The sequence below is a fragment of the Medicago sativa genome, chromosome 6, assembly GCF_051527215.1.
Source record: "Medicago sativa cultivar Bolivia chromosome 6, Bolivia_mono, whole genome shotgun sequence".
NCBI classification, from domain to species: Eukaryota; Viridiplantae; Streptophyta; class Magnoliopsida; order Fabales; family Fabaceae; genus Medicago; species Medicago sativa.
In genome coordinates, this window is record NC_140754.1 from 92,388,093 (window position 1) to 92,406,113 (window position 18,021).

The window sequence follows — 18,021 nt, forward strand, 5'->3', positions numbered from 1 at the left end:
ATTTAAGCCTACACCTAAACTTAAAACAAAAAGCTGCTTAATACAATAACAACTCCATCATGTCGGTGTACGATTTGTACTATTTTATGAGTTAATTTTAAAAAATTTGGACCACACTTTTATTTCAATTGAGATGTTTTTATTGTCTTTTCAAAGTTAAAGTGCAAGTAATGAGTGCGGGTATGGGCACTTAGATACCCATAGGGTATGAGGACGAGGACTAAAGTTGTTGCTCAAGAGGGTACGGACACATGTACGGGTATTTTTTATAAATGAGGGTATGGTGAAGGGCACCGTATATAGTACCCTACTCATAGGATACCCATTGTCATCCCTATTTATAAGTATGTGTATTTGTGAAACAAACTCAAAAAACCATATTTATATTTTTCAATGACAACAATAATACAACAAATATAACAAATATTCTTATTTTTATAGACGATAGAGAAAATAAATATAAGAAAATTGAACTGATTTTGTAACAAGAAATCCCTTTTATATAATTGCATCCAAACAAACTAAATTATTTTTTTAATAAAAATATTTTTATTATTACCGTAAACAAATGAAAAATACATTTTCTTTTTTTATAAAATCTATAAAAACATAATCTCTAAATTATCTAATGTCAAAATCATTTTTATTTTAATTCGTAACAAACGATCCGTAAATTCACGGGGATTAAAAAATTCAAATTTCAGTCCTTTTTATTTGAAGATATTTCGTTTTGATTTTATTTTAAAAAATGAGATCTAAACCATTAATTGAGAGTATAATAAAATAATTATTTTAATTTATCTCATCCCCTTAATTTGCTCACGTGACATATCTCTTAGCCACACAAATTTTATTTTGTTTCTTATTTTATCTTCTTGGCCCCACTCCACCTCCACAAAATATGATTTACCTTTTATTATTATCTCTCATCTCACAAAACTCATAACAATGTCTCTCATTGTTCCTTATTGAACCACCACCACCGTAGCTTGTCGGCTTCGATCTGGACACCATGTTTATCGATCGGAAAAAGTGTCCTCGTTTTCTTTATCTTCTCGACAAGAGCTTTCTTTTGGTCCAATTAGTTTCATGAAAGAAGCAACTTTTTGTCGACCCATTTTTCCTCTTCCGCCGTAAACCACCGCGCCGGAGTACCTATGTCTTCGTTTGTTACTCCTCCTCTAGCAAGTAGTAAGCATTTTTCTTCTGAAAATTCCTTAGTTTATGCTTAAAACATGAAAAACTTCATTTTTGTTTGAAACCCTCATTTTTCCCATGTTTAAGAATCCGAAAATTATCATTTTTCTTGTAATGAAATGAACTTCTATGTTCAATTGAGTGTTTATCTTGGTTAGTTTATGCTTAAAAACTGAAAAACTCTGATTTTTATTAAACACTATAAATCTATTTGTAGTGTTTATTGGTGGCTACACTATAGTTTGAAGTTGTAAAAGATATTATTGTTAAGTTTAGCTTAAGTGTCAATAAGGTTTGATTCTCAAACTAGTGTTTTAGAGATTTTATTGTGTAAGGATAAGATTAATTTGAGTATTTGATGGATTAGATGTTGAATGATTAATGTTAAATTTGGGTTATGAATTGCTACTATAAATTTCTCAAGACACAAGTTTATATAAAAGTGCATTTTCTATTTGTGTTCAACAAGTTGTCTATAGTAGTGATAAGTTGTCTATAGTAGTGATAAAGCTAGTCACCTTCTTACAAAAAAAAAGTAGTGATCGTCACAAGTTAAATAGTTTAAGTTACACCGGTTGTGTTGTACTTGTTTAGTTACAATTGAAGGATTTAATTTAAGTAAGCTTGAATCAATTTTTAAAATACTAAACTTTTGGTTTTGCCTAAAGTCTAATTCTTGAAGTGATGCTTTTGTTGCGATAACTTGTTATAAATTAGTTACGAGACCATGGTTGATATCAAATTGTGGTGAAAACTTTCAATAGTTAGAAGTATGATTAAGTAGAAACAATATGTGATTTCAAGTTAGTTATCAATTGGATCATTACAAGCTTGAGATCATTAAGTTCATAATTTAAAGCTTTAGGTACTTATATGTTGTTTAGATAAAATGTTGCAAGACATACTTTTTGTTTGTAGTTTTTAGGAGTGAGGTGTGAGTGGTGCTAATTCAACATTTGAATGAAGGTACTATATGATTTTCTTTAACCGATAAGTGTCATTTGTTATCTATTGTTTTAGCTCATGTTGATTAATCATATGAACATTTCATTGTTTGGTTTTTTAGGTAGCTCAAGTGTCGTTCACAGGGATGTTGCTTAAAAAATCACTCGGAATCTTTTGAAGTTAGATTGTTCATCTCATTGGTGTTCTATATGTTGAGTATTGTACCAAAAAAGAAAAATGATTAGTCAATAATTCTATTGTATCTAGTGGAATTAGTTGTATATTTATTAATTTTTTTTACAAATAGTTGTACAATTTTTGTAGAATTCTTTTGATGTAATGATCACAATGTATATTTGAATCTAATTTAAGTTATTAATGTTATTGATATTTAAAAAAAAAATTGTGAGAATCATATAATATCTGATTTAATATAATGATTTCAAATAATTTTTATAATTTTCCTAAAAAAATTATTTATTGTTTATGGGCATAAATTAAAGTTATTCAATCATGGCCTAAACAAAAACCGCGGTCTAAAAGGATTTAAGTACTGTGGCCTAAAGAACAGGCATCGGTTCCTAGAGTGTAGCCAAGAAACAACCGTCGCCTCTACCTAACACCAAAACCGTGGCTTATTGACGCATATAAGGTACGGTTATTCGTATTCGTGGTCAGAAGTCCAAAATCCGTGGCCTGAACCCTAAGGCAACGGCCGTATATACCACGCCTCAAAAGCGCGGCCTAAACGTATAGGCAACGGTTTAAGTACCTATTACCACGCTTTTCCAGCGTTGCTTAAAGCAAAAAATGTTGTAGTGGAACTAAACGAACACCGCGACAAGACGCGAAATCAAGCGCCGCACAAGACGACGAACAACACAACACCGCACTTAGACGACGAAATCACAAAAAACACAAAAGAAAAAACTTGATATATGTGAAAACCACTTATTTAGATTGAAAGAAAAGGGAAAAAAGATGTAGAGGGGTGATTCTAGGTCAAAAAATGACCTAAAACCACCCCTCTTCGATGAACGAAGGAGAAAGAAAGTTTAGAGAGAAGTTAGAGTTTCTCTCGCTAAAAAACTAGGACCGGCAAAACTTTTTCATCTCTCTCTTATTCTTAAAAACCAATTCTATTTTCAGCAATTACTTTTATGCAATCAAACCAATCTCGCCTAATGGCAAATCAAAACAACTTTTATACATCCTAAAATACAACGTAGTTGAAATATTGAGATTAAAAACGATCCTCGTGGGATCGATATTTTTACTACTTCGATAGTATTTGGTGCACTTGCCAATCTCCTATCAAGTTTTTGGCGCCGTTGCCGGCACCTTGTTGATTTATTTCAACAAGGCAATTACGTTACAATTTAGAATTTACTGCAATTTAAATTTCGTTTTTATTTTAAATTTTCTCGTTTCGAGTATTCATTTGATTACTTGGAATTGTGCGGTGCTACTAAGGTATTTTGATGTTTATGCGAGGTAAACGAGCTCGACGACTTAGAGTACGATCCGGAAATCGAGAGAAGCTGCTAGAGCACTCCGGAAAGTTGTCCGGTTGCAAAGGTTGTCTCAATCGGTGCCAACTAGTGCACGAATACCATTACGGAGCCATTGATTGCGAATCCGAAACAATCTCTTCTCCTAAGTCTACAACTATGGGAGAACCTGTACCACCAAGACCAAAAACGGTGTCAAGCAAGCCAAAAACCGTGTCACGTTTTTCCAATCGAGACACGATTGGACACCCTGCAAAACATGCTCACGACATTGCGAAATCGTGACACGCTTCACAAATCGTGTCACGATTGTGAACTTTCATTTTTGAGTCAAAATACAACAAAATTGAATGTTGTGAGTTTGTTTGCGGATTCATCATACATGTTTATAACGATGTTTGTATACGATGTACTATATTAATTTAAATGAATGGATATCGTTTTGTTTTTTTAAAAAGAATATATTGAGAATTACATGTAAAATAACAATTGAATTATGTTCAAAGTCAATTGAATTATCCATAAAACGGAGCACAATGCATGAACCCTTGCGTAGACGCATGGGTAGTTTACTATTATTCAACATTTAAGGATTTTGCTTTTAGTCAAATGTTCAAGACAAACAAATCCTTCGGTCGTCTAACAAACCAAATTCAGCCGCAAGAATAGGAAGAATGGTGGACAAAATTCAGCCGCCACACGCAAATATCATAAAGAGTGTTGACAAAAGAAAGAAAGAAGTTAAGGGGAGAAAATTATTATGAAGTACCTTGTAATCTATTTTAAATTTTCAAGTAAATAACACCTCCATCGGTGCTTTCTGATAAGTGAGATACGAGAATAGTGAGGTGGAAGGAACTTTCATGATAAAAGTCATTTTTCGGGAGCGACACTTGAGTGTCGTTGCAATACCGACAATTAAATATCGTTATTTATCTAGCGAGTTAAGTGCCGCCGGAGTTAATACCGACTCTTCCACGTGCCTCTAAACAATTCGTAATGTGAGATGAGCGATCTTCTTTTCCCTTAAAAGTAATGTAATGATCGGTGTCGGCTAGTTTGAAAGATGTTTGAGTTTTAAATGCATGCATAATCTAAATCAAGAAATTAAAAAAGTGAAATGTTATTTGGACAAAGACAATCAAAATATACAAATATGTGTAGTGTATGTATTACATAGGCCTGCGAAAATCCTAGATGGCGAAACCTTTGGAAGGGAGATTCAAATGCAATATCGATGCATCCTTTTCCGGACATCTAAATAGGATTGGCATCGGTATGTGCATTAGAGATGACTCGAGTACCTTTGTGTTGGCTAAAACTGAATGGATCAGCCATCTATGTGACGTTCATGTTGGGGAAGCTCTCGGTTTATTATCGACTTTAGAATGGGTTCACGAACTTCGGGACCTATTGATGACTTCGAGCTTGATGCGAAAAGAGTTGTTGACGGCTTCTTATCCACTAACAATGATATTACGGAATTTGGAAGTATTATCAACAACTCGTAGAACTCTTTTCGGTTTATATTATGAAAACTCTAGTGTGGAGTTTGTTCGGATACAAGCAAATGAGGTTGCCCATGTATTAGCTAAAGCGGCCACATTATTAGCTACTCCCTCCGTCCCAAATTGTATGACGTTTTGGGCATTTCACACTTATTAAAAAATGCAATTAATATTGTGTGGAAAAAATATATTATGAGTTGTTTTACAAAATTGTCCTTAATAAATAATATGGGAAAGATAAATGAAAGAATTGAAAGAAGAGAGAGTACTAAATAGTTAAGGTTATAATAGGAAAAGTAACATTAATGTTGCATTGGTATTTTAAAGCAACATATAATTTGAGACATTTTTTTTCCCTAAATCGACATACAATTTGGGACGGAGGGAGTAGTTTCCTAATTTTTGATTACTATACCAGATTGTATTGAACACATTTTAAGTAATGAAATGTTATAAGTCTTTTCCTCTCAAAAAAATGTGCAGTGTATGTATTAACACATAAATCAAAACAATAGAGAGAGTAAACAAAAACACATTTGTAAGAATGAAATATAAAATTGTCACAAAAGTAGTTATAAAATAGTTTTTTTTTTGAGGGAGTTATAAAATAGTTTCTTAAATATCATTTCCATTAAAAATATTTATTGTGTACACTTTGTATGTTAGTTCCTTTTGTCCTTTTGTGGGTGTCATTACTTACATCAGCATATATGACCTCTTAGTGATGAATTAATCATATAGTAGTTGACGATAATAGTCAATTATTGGAATCAAAACCTAATTGAGTAGTGAAGTACCATGAAGATGGGAAGAATGGAAAAAAATCTCACGCGCTATTCCATAATTTTTTTTGTTTTTTGCTTTCTTTCTCCATATATATACCTTATTACAACGTCGTATAAACATGCAAGAATCATAAGACCTTATTATAATTCGATAACCAAGAACACAAAATCTCTCAAATCTCTCTGATATTTTGTTCATGAACATGGCTTACTGTGGATACCCACAGGCTTATCCACATGCATATCCACAGGATCCACCAACTTATTCACAGGTTCCACCAGTTCCACAAACTTATTCACAGGCTCCACCAACTTACCCACAACCTCCATCAGTTTATCCACAGGATCAGCCGGCTTATCCACAACCTCGACCGCCGGCTTATCCATACCCTTCACCGTCTTATCCACAGGCTTATCTACAGGCTCCACCGATTCCAGCGACCTATCTATATACTCCACCACCTTATTTGCAGGCTCCACCAATGTATCCACATGTTAATCCGAGACCACAAAAACCTAAGAGGAGTCGTCTTGAAAGATTGGGATTAAAAGTAGGGTTGATTGGAGTTGCATGTGCAATAACCAGTGGGGTGACTGGAGTTGAACATATGATTTATGATGCTTTTGTTGCTGATGATGATGAGAATGGTTTTCAAACTTAATTGTTTTTACTTTTGGAATACTCCCTCCGTCCACAATTATAAACGAAATTTGACTTTTTTGGTTCGTTCAATTATTGATGTATATGGTTCATATTATAGACCACATACATTATTAATTGAATGAACAAAAAAAGTCAAATTTGCTTATAATTAGGGACGGAGAGAGTATATATTATATACCTACTAGCAGATAGACTAGACACTCTAACATGTTCTTCTATCCGCTTTTCTTTGCATTGTGTATTTGATAAAAATAAGTTATAAGCCAATGATAAGGAGGATTATTCCTATCATGGTACAATAGTAAGTATTATGTATGTTTCTTCAAAAATAATTTATGGAACCCTATCCTCGCACAATAGTAAGTATAATGTATGTTTTATCATAAATAAATTATGGAACCACAGAGACTGCGCTTAACTCGATTTCACCAAATTTCTCAACAAAGTTTTACAAAAGCTTTTTGTTAACGTGATCGAAAGTAAAATAGTCCAAGATAGATAAAATTGTGTTGGGATTAGATTTCATCAATAGCTATTCCTCGTATTTTTCCTTCTAATCGATTGTATATTTTTATGCTTCAAATATAACACCAGATATACTTCGAGTATACATCTCCATTTCGATTAACGATGTGAGATCCATTGAATTAACTGATTTTTGATGTTCGGTGGCAAAATAGTCGATTGTTTCAATGACATACATGAGTGGTTTTGAAACTTAATTGTTTTTAATTTTGAAATATTTGTCATACATATTCTACTGCATAAATAGCCACAATTTATTTGTTTTTAATTATTTTATTGTTCATAATTTATATGTATTAACAGTAATAAAGAAACTGACGGACGTTGAACGTTAGTAGAGATATAATATATGTATACATCCATTTTTAGGACAATTTTTTTTTATTCTTTTGAGGCAAAAACAATAGATAGAGGAAGAGGAAGAGAGAAAGAGTAACAAGATAATACCAATTTTCGCAAGTTAAATAGCCACATTTTATTTGTTTTTAATTATTTTATTGTTCATAATTTATATGTATTAACGTAATAAAGAAACTGACAGATGTTGAACGTTAGTAGAGATATAATATATGTATACATCCATTTTTAGGACAATTTTTTTTATTCTTTTGAGGCAAAAACAATAGATAGAGGAAGAGGAAGATAGAAAGAGTAACAAGATAATGCCGATTTTCGCAAGTGTACGAAATCGTACAATTAGTAAAGTTAAAACGGAAAACTGAGTGTTGAACTCGAGGACTGCGTCATATTGTCGAATTGTATTTTAAAACTTAACTGAACAAAAAGGTACGAGTGTGTTGTTTGTAATTTTTGCAACTACGAAAATTGAGTACGGCTTGGTTACAAACTTTACACTATTAATCTCATCCTATAAATTTAATTCATTATTCATGTTACTATCAATTTCTTAGATTGTTTAATTCTAATCTATTAGTGATCAAACCTTTAACCTTGAGATAATCCTTAATTAATCTCTTGGTAAATTTAAAATCAAGATTAAACTACAAATATAAAAAATTATAATAATTTCAAGGGTTCACAACTATATCTAGACTACGATAGTAAGAATATATTTAATCTCAAATATTTACAAATTTCACTCTCATTTCAAATTGTAAATCTTACATCAATTTAAGGTTGGATAGCATTAAGGTCATGTTTTTGTCAATACAACTCATCCATAACAAGAGAAAAATTATCTACTCATGATATTCGTCAAAAAGCCAATTAAATCACCCTTCACCCTAATTATTTCTTTGTCGTTAGTAGCTTATGTTAGTGTCTCTCTTTTCGAAACCAATGTCCTCAAGTTAATCACGTGATTTTCTAATGATGAAGAGTCAAGGGATGCATGAAGATATTTTTTTCTTCGACCCTCGGTCCAAAAAAAATGATACATCTACCCTTTGTTGAAATACCCTTGTTAGCCAAATGAATTGGCGAACATAGATTTGTTTCAATTATTTTCTGCATGTTATATGGTCAGTTTGGCGAACATGCAGTGCACACAGAAAAGTTGCAGGCTTTTTTCATGTTTGTCCCTTAATTTGGCAAACATGCAATTTTTTTTTATGTTATAAGGACTAAATGGCCGCTTTTGTTATTTTTTGTTGAAAAAATTTCTTGTGTTATATTTATAATCCGGCGAACATTGAAATTAAATTAGTTTTTTTTTGTTTTTTTATTAAAAAACATATTTTGATATTTTTATAAGGATTATAAATATTTTTTGATATCAAAATATGTTTTAATTAAAATATGAATTAAAATATTTTAATTAAAATGTATTTATAAGCCGTTTTGGGATAACTTTTTCTTCTTCCAATTATATCTTTTAAGTAAGTTTGACTATAAAAATGTTATTTCGTTGAGTCTAAAAGTTACAATTAATTAACTTAAATGACCTAAGCGTTACGAAAAATACTTAAAGGATTTACTTATTACAATTAATAAACAATTTAAAAGACTTTTGGTGTAATTTAAAAAAAAAAGAAAAGGAAGTTACATGTTCGCCAAACAAAAGAACAAACATGGCAAAGCCTGCAATTTTCCTGCACACCTACATGTTTACCAAACACACAGTATAACATGTATAAAAAAATTGAAAAAAACCTATGTTCGCCAATTTATTTGGCTAACAAGGGTATTTTTATCAATACTTTTCAACAAAGGGAATATGTATAATTTTTTTTGGACTGAGGGTCAGAAGAAAAAAATATCATGCATGAACCAATGAGTGCATTTAGGAGAGTCAAAGTCAATTAAATCAGCCTTCATTCGGTCTTCCAAAGCTGCAGCAGTACTGTATTGTTTTCTCTCCACTTCCGAAACCCTAATTATTTCTTTCTGGTTAGCTTGTATAGTCTCTCTCTTCAGAAACCAATGTCCCCAAGTTAATCACGTGATTTTCTAATTATTCATGTCCATCTAATTTATTGTGGTGGAACAATGATAAAGAAGAGCCAAGGAGTCATATGAACCAATGGATCATTTAGGAGAGGGGACCGCGTGAACATAGAGAGAAGTCAGAATGTACAAGACTCCATGCCTTGATGTGTATTTTGTGGTGATTTATTTGATGCCACCAACTGTATTCATACCATGAAGCACATACATAGATACAGATACCAGACATAAACGGACATTGACACGTTAGTGATTCGAGAAAATTACATAATTTAGTGTAATTATATGTATGAATGTCGAACACCACACGTGATCGACATTGAAACACGCCTAGTTTAAGGAGTGTTTGTGCTTCATATCACATATGTTTGATGAGGGACATAGTGGTGCTGATGATTTTTTGCGCATCGGATTCTTTATTGATTTTCAAATGTCGTGGTAACAATGTATTAACGTTGGTGTCGATGGTAGATGTTGTGGTGGTCGAGACAATTTTTTTTTATATAGAAAGAGAGATGATTTCTTTCTTTGCTTGAAATTGTGAAGGACTCGTGGTTTTGATTTATAAGAAATTATGGTAACAATCATACACACAATATAGAGAAACGAATAGTAGGTTTATATGCTTATGAAGAATGGATATATACAAACCTAAAAAAAATTATCAAAAAAATGCTACAAAAATTAAGAAAAAACAAAATAAAGAGAAAAAAAATGGTAAAAATTTATAAGGATGAACTCGTTAGTCTATTTCATCTTTTAAATTAAATATATTTCAATTCACTGATTTAAATTTTTACTCCTCTATCGTTGAATTAATTTTGTAATTTGGTTTTATTTTTTTATATAATTTTTGTTTACAGAGGTTCCACAATTAACATTGAAATAAAAACTCAATTTGACATGTATTTACCAAAAACTGATGCGAATCAATTTATGAAGGCTCACATTATTTTTCTTGATGGAGGAAAAAATTTGTTTGTGTTAGGGAGATGAACATGTGAGAATAGGAATGATGTGGGTGTGAGTTTTAATTAGGTTGCTCTTCCAGAAAAAAGAAATGACGAATTTTCTTTTTTTTCTTTTTGAAAGAAAAAGAAATGACGAAATTAAATGGCTATAATTTAACCTTACTCAAAAGAAAAGTTTTTTTTGGTTACAAAGCTAATAAAGGAAAAAAGGAAACAGCAGAAAGAGAAAAAAAGGGAAACTAAGCTCTTAAGAACAAAGTTCCTTGAGCATCAAGCCTAAGCAGCAGGCGGAGGTCATCAGGAGGCTGAGGATGCACGACCAGATTGTCATCAGATGAAGCTCCCAACTTGGCGAGAAAATCGGCACATTGGTTTCCTTCACGGAGCGTGTGATGAAGAGACACATTATCTTGAGATAGCTGTTCTTTAATTTCATGAAGAAGCACCGCGTAGACGTGGTATTTGGAGAATGCTTCCTTGATCGTATTGATAGCAAGAGTAGAGTCTGAATAGCAAGCTACAGGGGCAAAACCCAAATCTTTTGCCATTTTAAGGCCGTGAGAAATTGCTGAAAGCTTTGCGTGCAAAATATCAGTAGAGGACGGAATAAAACCTGAGAAACCAGGAAGATAGAATTCTCAAAAATTATTGTATTGATATTTTTAATTACACGTCACATCGTAAATATAGTTCTTTTGTGGATAAGTATAGGTAATTAAGTTTTCATGAAGAAAATATAGGTAAATACTTTATTTTTAAGTACGCTCTGGTCACAAATATAAGCAAAAATCCATATTTTAGATTCATTCAATAAATGATGTATGTTGTTTACAATAAAAACCACATACATCATTTATTGAATGAATCTAAAACATGGATTTTTACTTATATTTGTGACCGAAAAATGTAGAGTTTAAGTTAGATACCTTTCCCTTAAAAAAAAGTTATATACGGTTGACACAAAAGTTTTGCACATGTACCAAATATTCAACAATGTGTTGCAACATCAACTAATGAAGTACCACAAGTTATATGTCTTTTTTTGGTAATAAGTTATATGTCTTTTATTCATTAAAAACGATGTAATAACATATCATTAAATACACATGTAAAACTTTTTGTCTTTATGTCTTTATCACATGACGAATCACCTAATTAATTTTTTTTTTGACAAAAACATGACAAGTTTAAAATATTAACGAGTCGGTGACTAGTTTAAAAACCGCTTGCAAAGACACAAACAAAAAATTATTTAACTATTTCTTAAGAGCATACCACTAAAGTGGGGTGGGTGTAGTGGGATGATTGGGTGGGATACATGGTGAATTTTTTTTTCCTGCCCCTATCATCAAAAAATTTCTATTTCAACAAGGCAATTACGTTATAATTTAGGATTTACGCAATTTAAATTTCGTTTTTATTTTAAATTTTCTATTTCGGTATTCATTTGATTACTTGGAATTGTGCGGTGCTACTAAGGTATTTTGCCGTTTATGCGAGGTAAACAGAGCTCGACGACTTAGAGTACGATCCGAAAATCGAGAGAAGCTGCTAGAGCACTCGGAAAAGCTGTCCGGTTGCAAATGTTGTCTCAATCGGTGCCACCTAGTGCACGAATACCGTTACCGGAGCCATTAATTGCGAGATGCGAAACAATCTCTTCTCCTAAGTCTACAACTATGGGAGAACCCGTACCACCGAGACCAAAAACGGTGTCAAGCAAGCCAAAAACCGTGTCACGTTTTTCCAATCGAGACACGATTGGACACCCCGCAAAACATGCTCACGACATTGCGAAATCGTGACACGCTTCACAAATCGTGTCACGATTGTGAACTTTCATTTTTGAGTCAAAATACAACAAAATTGAATGTTGTGAGTTTGTTTGCGAATTCATCATACATGTTTATAACGATGTTTGTATCCGATGTACTATATTAATTTAAATGAATGGATATCGTTTTGTTTTTTTAAAAAGAATATATTGAGAATTACATGTAAAATAACAATTGAATTATGTTCAAAGTCAATTGAATTATCCATAAAACGGAGCACAATGCATGAACCCTTGCGTAGACGCATGGGTAGTTTACTATTATTCAACATTTAAGGATTTTGCTTTTAGTCAAATGTTCAAGACAAACAAATCCTTCGGTCGTCTAACAAACCAAATTCAGCCGCAAGAATAGGAAGAATGGTGGACAAAATTCAGCCGCCACACGCAAATATCATAAAGAGTGTTGACAAAAGAAAGAAAGAAGTTAAGGGGAGAAAATTATTATGAAGTACTGTAATCTATTTTAAATTTTCAAGTAAATAACACCTCCATCGTTGCTTTCCCGATAAGTGAGATACGAGAATAGTGAGGTGGAAGGAACTTTCATGATAAAAGTCATTTTTCGGGAGCGACACTTCGAGTGTCGTTGCAATACCGACAATTAAATATCGTTATTTATCTAGCGAGTTAAGTGCCGCCGGAGTTAATGCGACTCTTCCACGTGCCTCTAAACAATTCGCAATGTGAGATGAGCGATCTTCTTTTCCCTTAAAAGTAATGTAATGATCGGTGTCGGCTAGTTTGAAAGATGTTTGAGTTTTAAATGCATGCATAATCTAAATCAAGAAATTAAAAAAGTTAAATGTTATTTGGACAAAGACAATCAAATATACAAATATGTGTAGTGTATGTATTACATAGGCCTGCGAAAATCCTAGATGGCGAAACCTTTGGAAGGGAGATTCAAATGCAATATCGATGCATCCTTTTCCGTACATCTAAATAGGATTGGCATCGGTATGTGCATTAGAGATGACTCGAGTACCTTTGTGTTGGCTAAAACTGAATGGATCAGCCATCTATGTGACGTTCATGTTGGGGAAGCTCTCGGTTTATTATCGACTTTAGAATGGGTTCACGAACTTCGGGACCTATTGATGACTTCGAGCTTGATGCGAAAAGAGTTGTTGACGGCTTCTTATCCACTAACAATGATATTACGAGAATTTGGAAGTATTATCAACAACCGTAGAACTCTTTTCGGTTTATATTATGAAAACTCTAGTGTGGAGTTTGTTCGGATACAAGCAAATGAGGTTGCCCATGTATTAGCTAAAGCGGCCACATTATTAGCTACTCCCTCCGTCCCAAATTGTATGACGTTTTGGGCATTTCACACTTATTAAAAAATGCAATTAATATTGTGTGGAAAAAATATATTATGAGTTGTTTTACAAAATTGTCCTTAATAAATAATATGGGAAAGATAAATGAAAGAATTGAAAGAATAGAGAGTATTAAATAGTTAAGGTTATAATAGGAAAAGTAACATTAATGTTGCATTGGTATTTTAAAGCAACATATAATTTGAGACAATTTTTTTCCCTAAATCCACATACAATTTGGGACGGAGGGAGTAGTTTCCAAATTTTTGGTTACTATAGCGGATTGTATTGAACACATTTTAAGTAATGAAATGTTATAAGTCTTTTCCTCTCAAAAAAAAAAGTGTAGTGTATGTATTAACACATAAATCAAAACAATAGAGAGAGTAAACAAAAACATATTTGTAAGAATGAAATATAAAATTGTCACAAAAGTAGTTATAAAATAGTTTTTTTTTTTTTTGAGGGAGTTATAAAATAGTTTCTTAAATATCATTTCCATTAAAAATATTTATTGTGTACACTTTGTATGTTAGTTCCTTTTGTCCTTTTGTGGGTGTCATTACTTACATCAGCATATATGACCTCTTAGTGATGAATTAATCATATAGTAGTTGACGATAATAGTCAATTATTGGAATCAAAACCTAATTGAGTAGTGAAGTACCATGAAGATGGGAAGAATGGAAAAAAATCTCACGCGCTATTCCATAATTTTTTTTTTTTTTTTGCTTTCTTTCTCCATATATATACCTTATTACAACGTCGTATAAACATACAAGAATCATAAGACCTTATTATAATTCGATAACCAAGAACACAAAATCTCTCAAATCTCTCTGATATTTTGTTCATGAACATGGCTTATCCACATGCATATCCACAGGATCCACCAACTTATTCACAGGTTCCACCAGTTCCACAGACTTATTCACAGGCTCCACCAACTTACCCACAACCTCCATCAGTTTATCCACAGGATCAGCCGGCTTATCCACAACCTCGACCGCCGGCTTATCCATACCCTTCACCGTCTTATCCACAGGCTTATCTACGGGCTCCACCGGTTCCAGCAACCTATCTATATACTCCACCACCTTATTTGCAGGCTCCACCAATGTATCCACATGTTAATCCGAGACCACAAAAACCTAAGAGGAGTCGTCTTGAAAGATTGGGATTAAAAGTAGGGTTGATTGGAGTTGCATGTGCAATAACCAGTGGGGTGACTGGAGTTGAACATATGATTTATGATGCTTTTGTTGGTGATGATGATGAGAATGGTTTTCAAACTTAGTTGTTTTTACTTTTGGAATACTTCCTCCGTCCCTAATTATAAGCAAATTTGACTTTTTTGGTTCATTCAATTATTGATGTATATGGTTCATATTATAGACCACATACATTATTAATTGAATGAACCAAAAAAGTCAAATTTGCTTATAATTAGGGACGGAGAGAGTATATATTATATACCTACTAGCAGATAGACTAGACACTCTAACATGTTCTTCTATCCGCTTTTCTTTGCATTGTGTATTTGATAAAAATAAGTTATAAGCCAATGATAAGGAGGATTATTCCTATCATGGTACAATAGTAAGTATTATGTATGTTTCTTCAAAAATAATTTATGGAACCCTATCCTCGCACAATAGTAAGTATAATGTATGTTTTATCATAAATAAATTATGGAACCACAGAGATTTGCGCTTAACTCGATTTCACCAAATTTCTAAACAAAGTTTTACAAAAGCTTTTTGTTAACGTGATCAAATGTAAAATAGTCCAAGATAGATAAAATTGTGTTGGGATTAGATTTCATCAATAGCTATTCCTCGTATTTTTCCTTCTAATCGATTGTATATTTTTATGCTTCAAATATAACACCAGATATACTTCGGTATACATCTCCATTTCGATTAACGATGTGAGATCCATTGAATTAACTGACTTTTGATGTTCGGTGGCAAAATAGTCGATTGTTTCAATGACATACATGAGTGGTTTTGAAACTTAATTGTTTTTAATTTTGAAATATCTGTTATACATATTCTACTGCATAAATAGCCACAATTTATTTGTTTTTAATTATTTTATTGTTCATAATTTATATGTATTAACGGAATAAAGAAATCGACGGACGTTGAACGTTAGTAGAGATATAATATATGTATACATCCATTTTTAGGACAATTTTTTTTTATTCTTTTGAGGCAAAAACAATAGATAGAGGAAGAGGAAGAGAGAAAGAGTAACAAGATAATGCCGATTTTCGCAAGTGTACGAAATCGTACAATTAGTAAAGTTAAAACGGAAAACTGAGTGTTGAACTCGAGGACTGCGTCATATTGTCGAATTGTATTTTAAAACTTAACTGAACAAAAAGGTACGAGTGTGTTGTTTGTAATTTTTGCAACTACGAAAATTGAGTACGGCTTGGTTACAAACTTTACACTATTAATCTCATCCTATAAATTTAATTCATTATTCATGTTACTATCAATTTCTTAGATTGTTTAATTCTAATCTATTAGTGATCAAACCTTTAACCTTGAGATAATCCTTAATTAATCTCTTAGTAAATTTAAAATCAAGATTAAACTACAAATATAAAAAATTATAATAATTTCAAGGGTTCACAACTATATCTAGACTACGATAGTAAGAATATATTTAATCTCAAATATTTACAAATTTCACTCTGATTTCAAATTGTAAATCTTACATCAATTTAAGGTTGGATAGCATTAAGGTCATGTTTTTGTCAATACAACTCATCCATAACAAGAGAAAAATTATCTACTCATGATATTCGTCAAAAGCCAATTAAATCACCCTTCACCCTAATTATTTCTTGGAAAATGCTATTTCTCTAGAAAAATAGCATCAAGAATTTTTCAAGACACAGATTGACAAGTTTTAATTGCATAATTTATTTGTTTACTTCCTATTTTTCGGTCTCACCTCCTTGAATTGTGGCAAATAATGCATTGTGATTGGTGCTCTTTATTCTTGAAGAATTCTTGATGATATTTTTCTAGAGATATAGCATTGCTCTTATTTCTTTGTCGTTAGTAGCTTATGTTAGTGTCTCTCTTTTCGAAACCAATGTCCTCAAGTTAATCACGTGATTTTCTAATGATGAAGAGTCAAGGGATGCATGAAGATATTTTTTTCTTCGACCCTCGGTCAAAAAAAATGATACATCTACCCTTTGTTGAAATACCCTTGTTAGCCAAATGAATTGGCGAACATAGAACTGTTTCAATTATTTTCTGCATGTTATATGGTCGGTTTGGCGAACATGCGGTGCACACGTAAAAGTTGCGAGCTTTTTCAAGTTTGTTCCTTAATTTGGCGAACATGCAGTTTTTTTATGTTATAAGGACTAAAATTTCTTGTGTTATATTTATAATCCGGCGAACATTGAAATTGAATTAGTTTTTTTTGTTTTTTTATTAAAAAACATATTTTGATATTTTTATAAGGATTATAAATATTTTTTGATATCAAAATATGTTTTAATTAAAATATGAATTAAAATATTTTAATTAAAATGTATTTATAAGCCGTTTTGGGATAACTTTTTCTTCTTCCAATTATATCTTTTAAGTAAGTTTGACTATAAAAATGTTATTTCGTTGAGTCTAAAAGTTACAATTAATTAACTTAAATGACCTAAGCGTTACGAAAAATACTTAAAGGATTTACTTATTACAATTAATAAACAATTTAAAAGACTTTTGGTGTAATTTAAAAAAAAAAAAAAAAGGAAGTTACATGTTCGCCAAACAAAAGAACAAACATGGCAAAGCCTGCAATTTTCCTGCACACCTACATGTTTACCAAACACACAGTATAACATGTATAAAAAAATTGAAAAAAACCTATGTTCGCCAATTTATATGGCTAACAAGGGTATTTTTATCAATACTTTTCAACAAAGGGCATATGTATAATTTTTTTTGGACTGAGGGTCAGAAGAAAAAAATATCATGCATGAACCAATGAGTGCATTTAGGAGAGTCAAAGTCAATTAAATCAGCCTTCATTCGGTCTTCCAAAGCTGCAGCAGTACTGTATTGTTTTCTCTCCACTTCCGAAACCCTAATTATTTCTTTCTGGTTAGCTTGTATAGTCTCTCTCTTCAGAAACCAATGTCCCCAAGTTAATCACGTGATTTTCTAATTATTCATGTCCATCTAATTTATTGTGGTGGAACAATGATAAAGAAGAGTCAAGGAATCATATGAACCAATGGATCATTTAGGAGAGGGGACCGCGTGAACATAGAGAGAAGTCAGAATGTACAAGACTCCATGCCTTGATGTGTATTTTGTGGTG

The 18,021-nt window shown here is 32.1% G+C and overlaps 1 protein-coding gene and 1 long non-coding RNA gene across 3 annotated transcripts; one reads left to right on the plus strand and one right to left on the minus strand.

Annotated features, from left to right (window-relative positions):
- Positions 1 to 917: 917 nt before the first annotated feature.
- Positions 918 to 2,521, plus strand: LOC146918255 (uncharacterized). Of its 2 annotated transcripts, none has more exons than XR_015014277.1 (2): positions 918 to 2,163; positions 2,264 to 2,521. It is a non-coding gene; the product is annotated as an uncharacterized LOC146918255 (long non-coding RNA). The 2 variants fall into 2 exon arrangements; XR_015014276.1 differs by having other exon boundaries at positions 918 to 1,191; positions 2,264 to 2,408.
- An 8,230-nt stretch (positions 2,522 to 10,751) lies between these two features.
- On the minus strand, positions 10,752 to 13,368 carry LOC146918256 (uncharacterized). The gene is made up of 2 exons (XM_085722028.1): positions 13,335 to 13,368; positions 10,752 to 11,125 (listed from the first exon to the last, which is right to left on the minus strand). The coding sequence occupies exons 1-2, from the start codon at positions 13,366 to 13,368 to the stop codon at positions 10,752 to 10,754; spliced, it is 408 nt and encodes a 135-aa protein (XP_085578154.1).
- Positions 13,369 to 18,021: the final 4,653 nt, after the last annotated feature.